General features: G+C 42.1%; 1 protein-coding gene across 6 annotated transcripts in view; it reads left to right on the top strand.

The window, feature by feature from the left end:
* The first annotated feature begins 399 nt into the window (after window positions 1-399).
* The window catches only part of LOC108391579 (aldehyde oxidase), a 66,857-nt gene continuing 54,559 nt past the window's right edge, over window positions 400-12,697 (top strand). Inside the window, exons 1-5 of one of the 6 annotated variants that reach the window (XM_073218381.1) lie at window positions 720-859; window positions 1,809-1,961; window positions 7,274-7,331; window positions 9,392-9,488; window positions 12,450-12,558. In XM_073218381.1, coding sequence (XP_073074482.1) covers window positions 7,304-7,331; window positions 9,392-9,488; window positions 12,450-12,558 — 234 coding nt within the window. In that variant the 5' untranslated portion in view covers window positions 720-859; window positions 1,809-1,961; window positions 7,274-7,303. Of the gene's footprint in view, window positions 860-1,808; window positions 1,962-6,341; window positions 6,422-7,273; window positions 7,332-9,391; window positions 9,489-12,449; window positions 12,559-12,697 lie in introns of all 6 variants that reach the window. The other 5 variants (XM_073218380.1, XM_073218382.1, XM_037009146.2 and 2 more) reach the window with 5 other exon arrangements.

The raw sequence follows: 12,697 nt of genomic DNA, 5'->3' as shown, positions 1-12,697 counted from the left end.
ACTAGTTTGGTTCCACTTGAGTTTTTAAAGGTGTTATAGTACAGATTTCAAAACTGTAAAAATAGACCCCAAAACCTACTAATCATAAATTCGAAATTGTAGGCTTACAGGTGATTTTTACTTTTATGCTTTTTACTGTTTTCCAAGTTTTATTTTTACATCTCTGTTGTTATGTAACAGATAAACTTTGTGGTTATTTTCTGAACTGTGAATAGTGATCAAACTTCAAAAAAAAAAACCCTTTATATCAAGGTAGCTATTGATTTTTAAAACAAACTTGAATAATTACTTCTAAAACTGTGAGAGAATGTTGTGAAATAATTCATCGTCCTTAAGGTCCTTTCCTGCAAAGTTGGAACGAATATGATTCACTACAACGACTGCAGGACTGCAGCAGGCGTCGTGGGACGAGCCACGAAAAAAACTACTAAGAGTTCCTGGACTTCAGATCTAGCTGGCAAGCTCCTTAAAACATGCACTCATATAAGACGACCGAAAAGGTGTCACGGGAGCGGCAGGACCTGCTAAGAGGCGGGAGAGTGTGGCACAGACGCGGAGCGCCCCAGGCCGGGGATGAGAAGGACTTCGGCCAGGATTTCGGTGCAGCCAGAGAGCTCCGGTGACGTCTCCATACCCCGGGCAAGAGTTTTCCTGGCCGGGCGCTCCCGGAATTTCGGATCTTAATCTGGACTTGCCTCATCGGGGCTGGTCGCATTTCGGGCGCCAGCAGCCCGGGTTCGCTCGCCGGCTCAGCGCGCCGGGGTCCCACGTGCGGGTGAGCCTCCGCGGGGCCGTCGGGCCCCGGGTCTCCGCCATGGACGCGGCGGCCGAGCTGCTCTTCTACGTGAACGGCCGCCAGGTGAGCTCCCCCGGGGCTCCTGCGCACGTCGGCCCCGGGGGCTGCCGGGGGGCGGCGAGCCGGTCTAGGAGCCACCCCCCGCCAACCCGCCACGATCCGGCAGTTAAAGGACGCGTCCTCAGGACCGCTCCGGATCCTGGGCCCCACCTTCCCCCCGTTCCTTTTCCCTCTCCTCCCAAGATGCACGAGCTGATTACCAAGCCTACCCCAACCCATAAAGAAGAGAAATGGCTCTTCTCACTCAAGGCTCCAGCCCTTCCTAATGTGCCTCAAACCCCACAGGTAACGGGGAGCAGCTTATAGATGGCGGAGCCTCAGCTCTCAGGGATTGCAAGAGCAGAGAGCAGTTTCGAGGTTGCGACGACCATAGTGATGAACTAATTCAAACCACTCCCACTGTTTCTTAGATGAGGAAATTGTGAATTTCCTGTCACAGCTAGTTCCTGGCAGAACTGAACCAAAGCTGGGTTCTGAGGACTCGAAGGTGCTTACTGCGACCACTGTTGCTGCGGAGTCTGCCCTCTCAGAACCTGGGCTTGCTCTGCAGAAGCTCTGGGACAATGCCAGGCAGTGCCCATGTTAGGGGGCATCCTTTGAAATACCCACCCTCACCATGGCCGTAGACTGCTCACTCTTAATGTTGTCCCAGCATATTGGCACCACTTTGCAAGGGGGAAACTGAGGCAGGAAGATTAAGGGGCTTCCTTAATATCTGATGGTCCAGCAAGGACCACGCTACCTACCTTTCTTTAGTGCCAGCACCTCCCAGCCCACCTGGGAGCCCTCTTTTGGCCCAGGGACAGCCACAGCACTTTCCCTGACTGGCTGGAGGGACTCAATGTGAGACTAAGGAAGGTCAAGCATCAGGACCTCTCACCTGTGACTGAGGCCTGTTCTACGGCCCTGAGCTTAATTATGCGTTTATGGTTTTGTGTTGTTTTTCTTAAAGAGGAGCCCCTCAAAACTGTACAAGTTCTAGGCCAGGTAAACCTTTCTTTGCCCCTGTTGCCTGGGTTCCACACCGAGTAAGATTCACTTGTTTCCCCATCTGCAATGGAGGCTGTGAGGATTCCCGCACAGGACTGCTTGCTATGAAAGTGAGGTATGACAATGGGGTGAGGTGTTACATTTTGTCAATTGTTCTTCTTTTGCATGACTGGATGGCATAGTAAACACAACTCTGACCTTTTGACAGATAAAGATTGGATTCTGACTCCAACTCTTAATGAGTTGCCCTAACCTCTTAGAGCCTCATTTCCTCTGTTAAAGGGAATAAATGTTACTTCACGAAGAGTGATGATGAATATTTAAACTATTTATTTGTTAAGGGCCAGCTCTGTGCCAGTCAGGGGCTATGGCAGAGCACAGAAATGACAAAGTCCTTGCTGCACGGGGCTTGTGCTGTGCTGGAGAGGCAGCCAGGATAGGCATAAATAGAAATGAGTAATGGCATACAGTGCTAAACATGAGGACGAAAAGCAATGCAAACTCAGGGCACAGAGTGGGCAGGAGCTGATAATTTAAGTGGGATGGTTGTCCAGGCCTCTCTGAGATGGGGACAACTGAGCAGTGATCAGTGTGGAGTGAGGTCATCTGGGGAAAGAGCATTCCAGAAAGGGGGAATGGAGGGGCAAAGGTCCTCAGACATGAGGATTTCTGTGTGCTAAAAGGCAGCAAGGAGGTTGGTTGGGCTGGAGATGTGGCGGGGGACCAGATTGCCAGGGCTTTGTAGGTAATGGTAAGGGTTTTGGTTAAATGAGAGAACAGGTTTTTGAATTTAGCTTCTTCTCCTTCCTCTCTCCCCTGTTACCAAAAAAAAAAAAAAACTGTAATGAGATTTTTAATATAATAGTTAACAATAGTTTGTGCTCTATTGATTTTAAAAATAGACAAGCTGGTTCTTATCTGTGGTATTATTTTCCTAGGTGCCAAATTTCTTGTGACCATTTGGAAGGTACACTCTAGAGATCTTGATTCAGATGTTTGTGCAATCACCCTGTTAAAATAAATCATGTCACCTCTTCCCTTCCCTTCCAATTTCTGTTAGGGGTGTGCTTCAGTCCTGGCAAGCAAACCTGATGACCACATGGCTGGAATTAGAATAAAGTTTCTGGTTAAGAGGGTGAGGGACTGTTGAGAAAAGTGAGAAAGAGAAACCATCAGGGAAGAGGGGTCTTGAAGTCAAATATGACCTCTAAGATTAAACACTTACCTTTTAAAAAGAAACTTAGAACTAGTTAGGAGACTCTGAGTGATGTGATTGGCCTTGGTCTGTGGTTTTTGTAAAATTCCATCAGATCACCAAAGAGTGTGACATTGGACAGCAGCTAAGGCCATCTGGACAAAAGGCCGGTACACATTGGTTGCCTATCTAGTTGCAGAGATTTCTGAAATCTTACTTGGTCCAACAGGGCCCCCCAGAAGATGTGACCCATTTAACATGGTATTTGAAGGAAGAGCCTGTGGATAAATTATACCCTACATGCCATTCTCTAACACAGTTCAGGAAGTGAAGTGTGCCATTCGATGAGGCTCTGAGGTGTAGCAATCAGAGGTGTGGGCTTTGGAACTAGTTAGGCATAGGTTTGAGTTCTGAACTGCCTGCTCTGCTGCTCAGGTAAGTTAAATATCAGTGGTTCTCAGTTTTCCCCTCTGTAAAATGGCGCTAATACCAGTGCCTTCTCCCATGGAATTGGCCTGAAGATTAAATTTGATGGAGTGATTAGCAAGGTGCTTGGCACACAGTAAACACTCTGTTTGTGGAAATGATTGTAATACTGGACTGGAAAATAATATGCTTCACGTGTAGGACCAGAACATGCCCAAAAGTGTAAAGGGAGCTGAGAAGTATTCATCAAGTGTGATTTGCTCAACAAAACATAGGGTCTTGATATAAATGTAGGAATCTGGAAAGAGCTGTCCATTGGCTAGTATTCCCTTGTGTTCTTGGTCTGTAGAGCTGAGAGAGGAAATTGCTGGACTGCTGGGATAGCTGTAATGATTCAGAGAAAAGTGGAGAGGGTGGAGGTGGCTTAAGCAGAAAGAACCAGCAATTAAAATGAATTTTAAAGCCACCTGAAGCTCAGACAGAAGTCCTCACTGGCTGTCTTCTCAGGCCTCCTTCTCTCCTCTAAGGCTGTTTGGGTTACTGTTCTGTACTAACCACCTCCCAAAACATACAGCTCTTCCTATCTTCCTCTACCTCCTAGCCTTGTCCTTTCACACATACCTCTCTCCTTTCCTTGTTTTCCATTCTTTCACCCTTTTTCTCTCTCCTCGTTTCCTTTCTCTTTCATCTTTTCTCCTTTGTCTTGGATCTGGCAAGGCCCTGGCAGGCACTAAACACAGGCTTGCCCAGAGGAAAGTGATTTCTCAACCTTGTGCAATGCGACCATGAAATCTTACAAAAGGCTGGTGGAGATAAAGAGGGACAGACTGCTCCTGCAGCACCCAAAGCTATACTGAGATGGAAACATGCAGTGACCCTGACCTAAGGACTGGCATCATCTCTCCAAACAGAATCAGTGAGAATAACTCTGTTCCTCACGCCCTCCCCGCTCCCAGCCACTATCTTAGTCCTAAGTATTCAGCTGTACTCCAAGACCTGCCAGGACAGGGTACATGCTAGATCTCTGCTCCCACTTCCCTGCCCCAAATATGCCATCCACCAAATCAAGAAAATTAATACATTTCAAGCAGTGGCACTTTGAGCTGGACTTCAGTTTTTTGAGATTTCTGGAACAAATACCCAAACAAGCAGGACCTGCTTCCTCTACCAATTCCTTCCAAGAATATACAAAGCTCTCTTAAGCCTAAATGCTATTCTTTATTATCTACGCTACCCAGATCCTGTCTCTCCATTAAATTTGAGCTTCTGTGTGGGTTTGCTATTAAATATATTAATTAGGATTACTTTCAGCTGCAAATAGCATAAGCTCAAAATGAACAGTGTTTGAAACAAGACACAAATCATCTTTACTTTGACATAAAGGACAGCTGGGGGTAGATATTATGGGTCTGGTGCAGAAGCTTCATGGTGTCATCTGAGTCCCAGGTTTCTTCTCCTTTTTTTCCCTCTACAGCCATTACTGTGTTGCCCTTTGGTCTAAAATAGCTGCTGACATTATAGCCATTTCATCTCTATTCCAGCAACAGGAACTGAGAAAGGGAGAATGCATGCTGAAATAGATAACCAACAGTTTCTGTCACCATTCTTGGCACTTCTCTATTTTTATTTCTTTTCCTCTGTTCAGATGTCCTGGCCTATGAGAAATCATAGCAAATTGTGTTCTTATAGCAAACTGTATGTATCGTGTTTAAGTTATTCATTTAAATTAATAAACCTTTAATATGTCCTTATGATAAATCCCCAGCACCTAGCTCAGTATTTGACATAAAGAAGAATAACAGAAGGTGGTTTCTCTAAAGATCAATAGGGGCTTATACATACACAAATAATTATGATGCAAAGTAAATCTTTGAAAGATGTGTCAACCCTGGCCATAGGAACACAGGGGATGGTTAATTAGAACAGAGAGTGAGAAGGACTTATTAGAAGGCAGCACACCCCACAGAGGAGAACATTTGAGCAGGGCTTTGAATGATATACAAAATTCTGCCAAGTGGAGAAAAGAGAGAGCACTTTCAGGACAGAAGGAATTCTATATACAAATGTAGTGAAGGGCAGAAGTCCATGCATTACTGGACTGGTCAGTTCTCCTGTTTTGACCATGTTCAAGATACATGGGTTGAGTGGCAGGAGATAATGGGCAGCTTATCAAAGAGACCTTGTAGGCTATGCCAAAGCGTTTGAAATTCTTGTATTCCAGGAATTCTTGAATGTAAATTCACCTAACCCCACTCATTGTACTCATTAAAGATGCACATTTTGTGCTTCCCTCTCCCAGAAATCCTGATTCCATAGGGGTTTCATTTTTAACAAGCACCCCCAAGTAATTCAGGAATTCCCAGCATGGCAGTTTGACAGCCAGGAACCAGTGTTGAATTTAAGCAGACATAGGAGATAATTTGACTTAGATTTTAGGGAGGTCACTCCAGTAGTGGTATAGAGGGTGGCATTTTGGGTGCCAAGAATGCAGACAGGAGACCTGTTAGGCAGCTATTGTGATTTTTCAGGTAAGAGGTAATAAAGGTTGATTACAGGGACTGACAGTAGAAGTGGAGGATACTTAGAGATTCATTTTAGAAGTGTAAGTGCCAGGACTTGATGACAGTGATTGTGATAGATTGAAATAAAGAAAAAGTTGAAAATAGCTCAGGTTTTTAAGCTTAGATGACCTAGCAGATGGTGAGGCTACTAAACAAGTTAAAGAAAAGAAAGGAAGGCATGAGGGTGGGAAGTAAAGGGTTCCATTTGAGGACCAGTCAAGCTGGGGATGCCTGGGGGTGCTTCACATTTTTCCTCATATTACAGTATATGTACACACATACACACAATTTCATCTCTCTTACTATCTTACAGACTCTTCCAGGGCATGGATCTGACCTTGGTAATTGGGATATGCCTTACTTTGCCTGGAATATGGCCAATTAGAACTGAAGGTGAGGAGGCACCTACAGAATAGGCACATGTCTCCTCTTCACCTACTTCTCTGAAGGGAAAGCTAGTATGACATGGTGAAAGGTGAACTTTACTTCTGAAATAATGAGGCAAATCATCCTTCTATTTGAATCTAAAAGAGATCCCCATTTTTAATCAAAAGAGGAGACATGATCACTTGGGAAAATATGGCCAGTCATAGTATGTCAATCATGCCATCCCTTCGGTGCGGCTGTGCATTGGTATGCTGTTAGGCTGCCCGCACGAACTTGCTTCCCACATGTGTTCTTGATTACACAAATTCTTATCACTTCACATACACATTTTATCTTCTTTTTTATTTCTTTGATTTGGGGGCCATGACTGATTGTGATCTTTTTCTGAAAACGAATTCTTTGAACATGATAAACAAGTCTTTAAAAAAAAACTATATCAATTTCTCAAACATATTTTATTCCAGCAGACATTCCCCACCTCCCCCCCCCCCCACACTTCTTTCTTTTCTATTCCATCTACTAATATCTTTTCCCTCACCTGCTTCAGACTTTCTAGGAAAAGCTGGACAGGAGTCATTAATATTCCTGTTAGTAGAAACAACCACTGCATTTGAGAGAATGGTGAGAGTTCAGTACTAAGGACAGTGACAAAGTGGTTGCGAGGCTTAAGATTTCCCCTTCACACTTGAGAGGTGATGTGTGTAACAGACGTGTTCCAGAAACATTTAGAAAGCTGCAAATATGAGTAGAAGAGTTAATTAATATGCATTTTAGTTAAATTCAGGTGAACCTGTCAATGTGAATATCACACTGGCTCTCTCAACTTTATGTGCATAACTCTTATGTTCCTTCTTACAGGTAATAGAAAAAAATGTTGATCCTGAAACAATGCTGTTACCATACCTGAGGAAGAAACGTATCCTTTGCTTTGAGTGTGTATGTCTGTATGTGTGACTGGCTCTGATATCCTCACCAGGTGATATTTCCAATATATTTTAAGGGCTATGCTGAATCAGATTCTCTATTTTTACAGTTTTATTATCTTTTTTGAGAAAGTCCTACATCTTAGTTTTGCAAGAAGTGCACAACTGTGATGTCAGGTGAATGAAGTTCTTTCTAATATCTCTTTTGGCACTAAATGTATTGTATAAAATGGAGAAAATAGCAATAGGAATTTTAGCAAATGTTAAAAGGGTTTGATTAAGGATCGTTTAGAATTAAGTCACAATGCTGACATTCTCCTTTCAAGAACTAGTCATCATGCCCAATAAAAAAGGCACAGAAATCTTCTGAAATGAAATTAAAGAACAATGGATAAATTAAGCCTTGAAATGTTACTTTAGAAAACTTTCTAAATAAAAGTCATCTAAGGAATGGATTCTTAAGCTACTGTGCATGAACTCCAGTGGGCTTCCAGAGGTCTGTATACCCAACTGAATTATATGCAAGATTATGTAACAGTGGGAGTTTGTACACTTTTCTTCCCCAAAGAGAGTGAAATTCCCAAAAGAGTACACAACTGAAAAAGTATCAACAATTATCTTCTGAAGTCATTCAAGATCTTTGACATAAAAACAATGAACACCAGTTTCCTGGTTATCCATGGTACCGAAGTATAATATCTAAGATTTAATTCACTTATGAGGGACAGAAAATCCCAAATAGCAGTAAACAAGATAGGACATAGAAGTTTATTTCTCCCTCATTGTGTTAGTACAGGTTCTCTGGGAAACAGACACCAAAAAATGGCATTAAATGTGTAAGGATTTTTTTAGGTGAAATGCCTGAGTGAAAGGAAATAGGAAGAGAGCCAGAGAAAGCTTAGGGATCTTTTAGACCCATAATACAAACAAGTCAGATCTGTAAAGAAGAGAGGAAGGGAAGGTTGAGTGGAAGGGTCTTAGATGGCTGTGCAGTCTGAGAATGTTCAACAGAGCCATTCGGGCTGGTGGACAAGGACTTGCATGACTCCCCATAGCACTGAGCCATTAGTGGGGAGCTACCCATGGGAGTCACGATCCTAATGAAAATGGGGGTGGTAGATTTCAAAGGGCAGCTGCTGAGTCTCTTGGTCAATCACCCTCCCTGTTGAAGGAGGTCTGCGAGACACATTCTCATGGTTGTCACACTCACAGGAATCCAGAGGTAGGTAGACCAGGGCTAGTAAAGCAGTGTGACAATGTTACCAGGGAACCAAGTTCCTTATGTCTTCCCCCTACACCTTCATAGGCATGCAGCTTTCTCCTCATGGTCAGGGATGACGAACTGAGGTCAAGCCGTCATATCTGAATTCTAGCAAACAGGTGGAAGTAAGAGATGAAGAAAGGGGACACTCCTCTCCTTTTAAGAACATTTCTCCCCTGGAAGTCTTACACAACGCTTATGCTTACATCCCACTGGCAGCATTGTTAATGACTGAACTAGCTGAGGAGGCTAAAGAAATTTATTTTTTATTCTAGGCAACTATGTATGTAGCTAAAAAATTGGAGTTTCTATTACCAAAGAAGAATGGAAAAGCAGCTACTGGGTAATAACTAGCAGTTTGTGCCACTGAGAAGCAGAGAAATATGGGAAACATGAATAGTATGACACAAATTATCCAAAAATTATTTGTAACTTGACATTTACTTTGTGTGTCATCAAAGACACAGATATGGATGAGAACACATGGGCAATGTACTCATACATTCAAATATTCAAGTCCCTATATGTATAAACTCTTATTTTTTTAGCTAGTCTCTATTTTTAGTAATCTGGGGTCCAGTTGTTTTGAAAGGAGGAGACTATAACACATAAATGGAAATCAAGAATTTACAAGATTCTAATAGCCGCTAAGACATGCATGCATCATTTGATTAAATGTATTGAACTTAACTATGCGTTTAAGAGTCTTTGATGGTATTCTCCTCTAAGGTCAGAGCTGTTCTAGAAAAAGAATTATGGAAAACACATTATCTTTAACTATGCTTTTTCCAGTCCGACTCACAGGAACTAAGTATGGCTGTGGAAGTGGAGGCTGTGGTGCCTGCACAGTGATGGTATCACGATATAACCCCATTACCAAGAAGATAAGGTACCTTGCAATAAAATCCAGATATGGTTGGGTTTTTGTAGTTTTGAACTTTGTTTTGTTCCCTCCTTTGGTAAATATGTATTGAGCACCTGTATGTGACAGGAACTGTACTAGGCAATGATAAACAAGAAAGACATAGTCTCAGAAATATGAACAGGTTAGAAAAAAATGTACCACCAATGAGGATAACATATGGTCAAAGAATTCCCTGATGAAAGTTGAAAGGCTGTCCAACTCCCTGTGCTGTCTGGGGAAGAAAGGAAGAGTCAAAATAGCAGTGTAGAATAATGCCATCCTCACACTTTTATATCATACTACAGCTGACTAACTTATCTCCTTGCTCTTGCCCTAGCACCCATGTAGTGAATTCTCCATTCATCAGTCAGAGTCATCTGTTTCAAGTTTGAATCAAATCACAGCACTCTTAAAAATCACCAATGGCTTCCCATTACATTTAATATCTTCTCTTTTGTTTGATATTTATCGTTCTTGAGGTTTGCCAAGTTTCTTGGATCTGTGGGTTAATTTCTTCTATCAACTCTGGAAACATCTTAAGCCATTCTCTCTTGCTCTCTGTCTCTCACCTCTTTGGGACTCCAATTTTGCATATGGCAGACCACTTCACATCACTTCACAGATTTCAGATGAGGACTGAGGATTGGAGCACTGGTGAGATTTCAGAGATGTATGTGTGTTCCACCTGCTTTCTGAGCTCTGAGAGACATCTTCCTGATTTACAGCTTTGCTGCCTACTTATTAGGTCACTGGGGAGTTATCTTTTCTCTCCTGTCTCACTTTCTATGCTTTGAGAGATTTCTTGCAGCCACACCACCCTGCCTTTAGCCTCTGGAAGTTGGCAATTGCTCTATGCCATATGAAGCCTGTAATTTTCTCTCAGTTCTCCTGCTCTTCCCCCAGTTTTCCTTTTCTAAGAGCTGATGTGCCTGAAGAGTTGCTTTCAGTACTCCTCCCCTGCTTCTGTTTTTAGGATATTACCTTCAGCACTCAGTGAAATCTGGTGGGGGATGAGTTTGGCAATGGTGCAGTCCAGCTTTGTATTATAATGTGCTGCACCAGGGCACATGTGACTGTTCAAAGTTGCTTGAAAATTAGTGTGGTTTCTCCTTACTCCTGTCTAAGGCAGAGCCCTCCTTGTCTGTCCATTTCAGTCAGAAATGAGAAGAGCTCTGCCTCCTCTCTCTTATGAATGGCTTGTACTTAATGGAATTTAGTTCATCTAAGTTTATTTATATTCTCAATATCTGATGCATATTTTAAAAACTATGATTATGTAGCTTATATGGCTTGTTTGGGTTTTTAGAATGAGAGTGAAGGTCTTTTACAACTTTCTACATCTTAACTGAAAGCTCCATGGCCTTTGAATCAATATTTGAATTCCTGACCTTTACTCTGAAAATGTACCATTGTGTCTCTCAACCTTCAATCCTATCATTCCTCCTGTATTTGCTATGCTGCAGCCTTCCTGGCCTTTTTCTGTTCCTCCTTTGGTCCCTAATATCCCAAGCTCAGTCTTGCCTCAGGGCCTGTGCATGTGTTGTCCCTCTGCCTGGAATGTTTTCTCTAATAACCTTTTATATCTGGCTCCTTCAAATAATTCAGGTTCCAGCAAAAACATTAAATTCTCAGCTCTCTATGATCACCTCTTACATAGCAATGCCCCACCTCACCTCTGCAACTCCCTATTCCCTTAGCTTATATTAATTTATTCATTGCAATTCTCACCATCTCAATTGATATACATATGTATGTATTGCTTATGTACATATGTATTGTCTACTTCCCTCAACTAGAATATGCAATCTAACAAGGGCAGGGATTTTGTCTTGTTCACCAATGAATCCTAGTGCCTGGAACTCTGCTAGGCACGTAGTAGGCACTCAATTAATATCTACATTTATTTATAAATATGTAATAGTCTTCCAATCTTTCTTTTGTGTGTATAGATTTGAACACATACTAGAAACCTATATATTTTAATTTCTCATTAATATCTTCTCAAAATAATAAAAATAACTTTAATGGCAGTGTATGTTCCATTTTGGGGGTTTACCAAAACCAATCCCCAAATAGTGATCACTTAGACTTTTTCATTATCATAAGCAGTGTACCAGTGAGCATTCATATATATATATATGTTTATGCTTATTTCTGTGTCTGTTTCTTTATGATACATCCATAGAGGTAGAAAGGCATGGTGAAAGATTATGCGCATCTTAAAGGTTTTTATGCCTTATGGAGAACTGTCTCCTAGAAGAGCTCTCTAGTTTACATTCTTAGCAGTATGAGTTCCATTTTCCAAAAGCTTTGCTAATAAGGCCTATTAGAATTTTTTAAAGTTTTTATCATTTTTTTTTGCTAAAATGGTGTTTCTCATTGCTTAATTTGAATCTCTTGATTGTTTTTGAGGTTGAACGTTTGTTACATGCAATTATTGGCCATTTGTAGTTCTTCCGGTGAATGAGAACATTTTAGGAGTCATTTTGAGTTGGACATTTTCTAGCAGTTGGTTTGTGGGATTGAGGAGTTCTAAATCCCACACCCTACATTTTCTTCTGAAGCACAATATCAAATTCACTTTCTTGCTGAACCCCTGGTCCAGCATCTGCCTGGAAGATGGAATACACTCAGGGTGATTGGTCACATGTGACTAGAGAAGAGAACATCAGCTCCTCACTCAAGAGAAAAAACTAAGTGGAAACTGTTCTGGAGTTAGATTTAGGAAGCCTATTTTGAATCCTGTCTCTGATACTTCAGCTGTGACCCTGAACAAATCATTCAGACCCTCAGATTCTACTTCTATAAAATGATTATGACTTAAAAGACAAAATGTACATGCAAAGCCTGGGACATTATACAAAACCTGCCATACTGAAGGTGCTCAGTGAATCTATGTCCCCTTTCCCATACAATGTAATTTGTGCATTTCTTTGCATTCTGAAGACATTACCCAGCCAATGCCTGTCTGACTCCCATCTGTTCCCTGTATGGCGCTGCAGTCACCACAGTAGAAGGTATAGGAAGCACCAAGGCCAGGATTCATCCTGTTCAGGTGAGGGCGTGCTTCTTCCTCATGGGATTTCTGTGCTTTGAAAACTGCGCTGAGTCCCACAGAGCAATACAGCTGAGAGGCCTGGACCTGCTGCTTGGTCACTACCAACAAATTAAACCTGGGATGTGTGGGTGTTCTA

The sequence above is a fragment of the Manis javanica genome, chromosome 12 (genome assembly GCF_040802235.1).
Source record: "Manis javanica isolate MJ-LG chromosome 12, MJ_LKY, whole genome shotgun sequence".
Lineage (NCBI taxonomy): Eukaryota > Metazoa > Chordata > Mammalia > Pholidota > Manidae > Manis > Manis javanica.
Note: the sequence above shows the minus strand (reverse complement) of the source record. Positions and strands in the feature narration are given on the sequence as shown.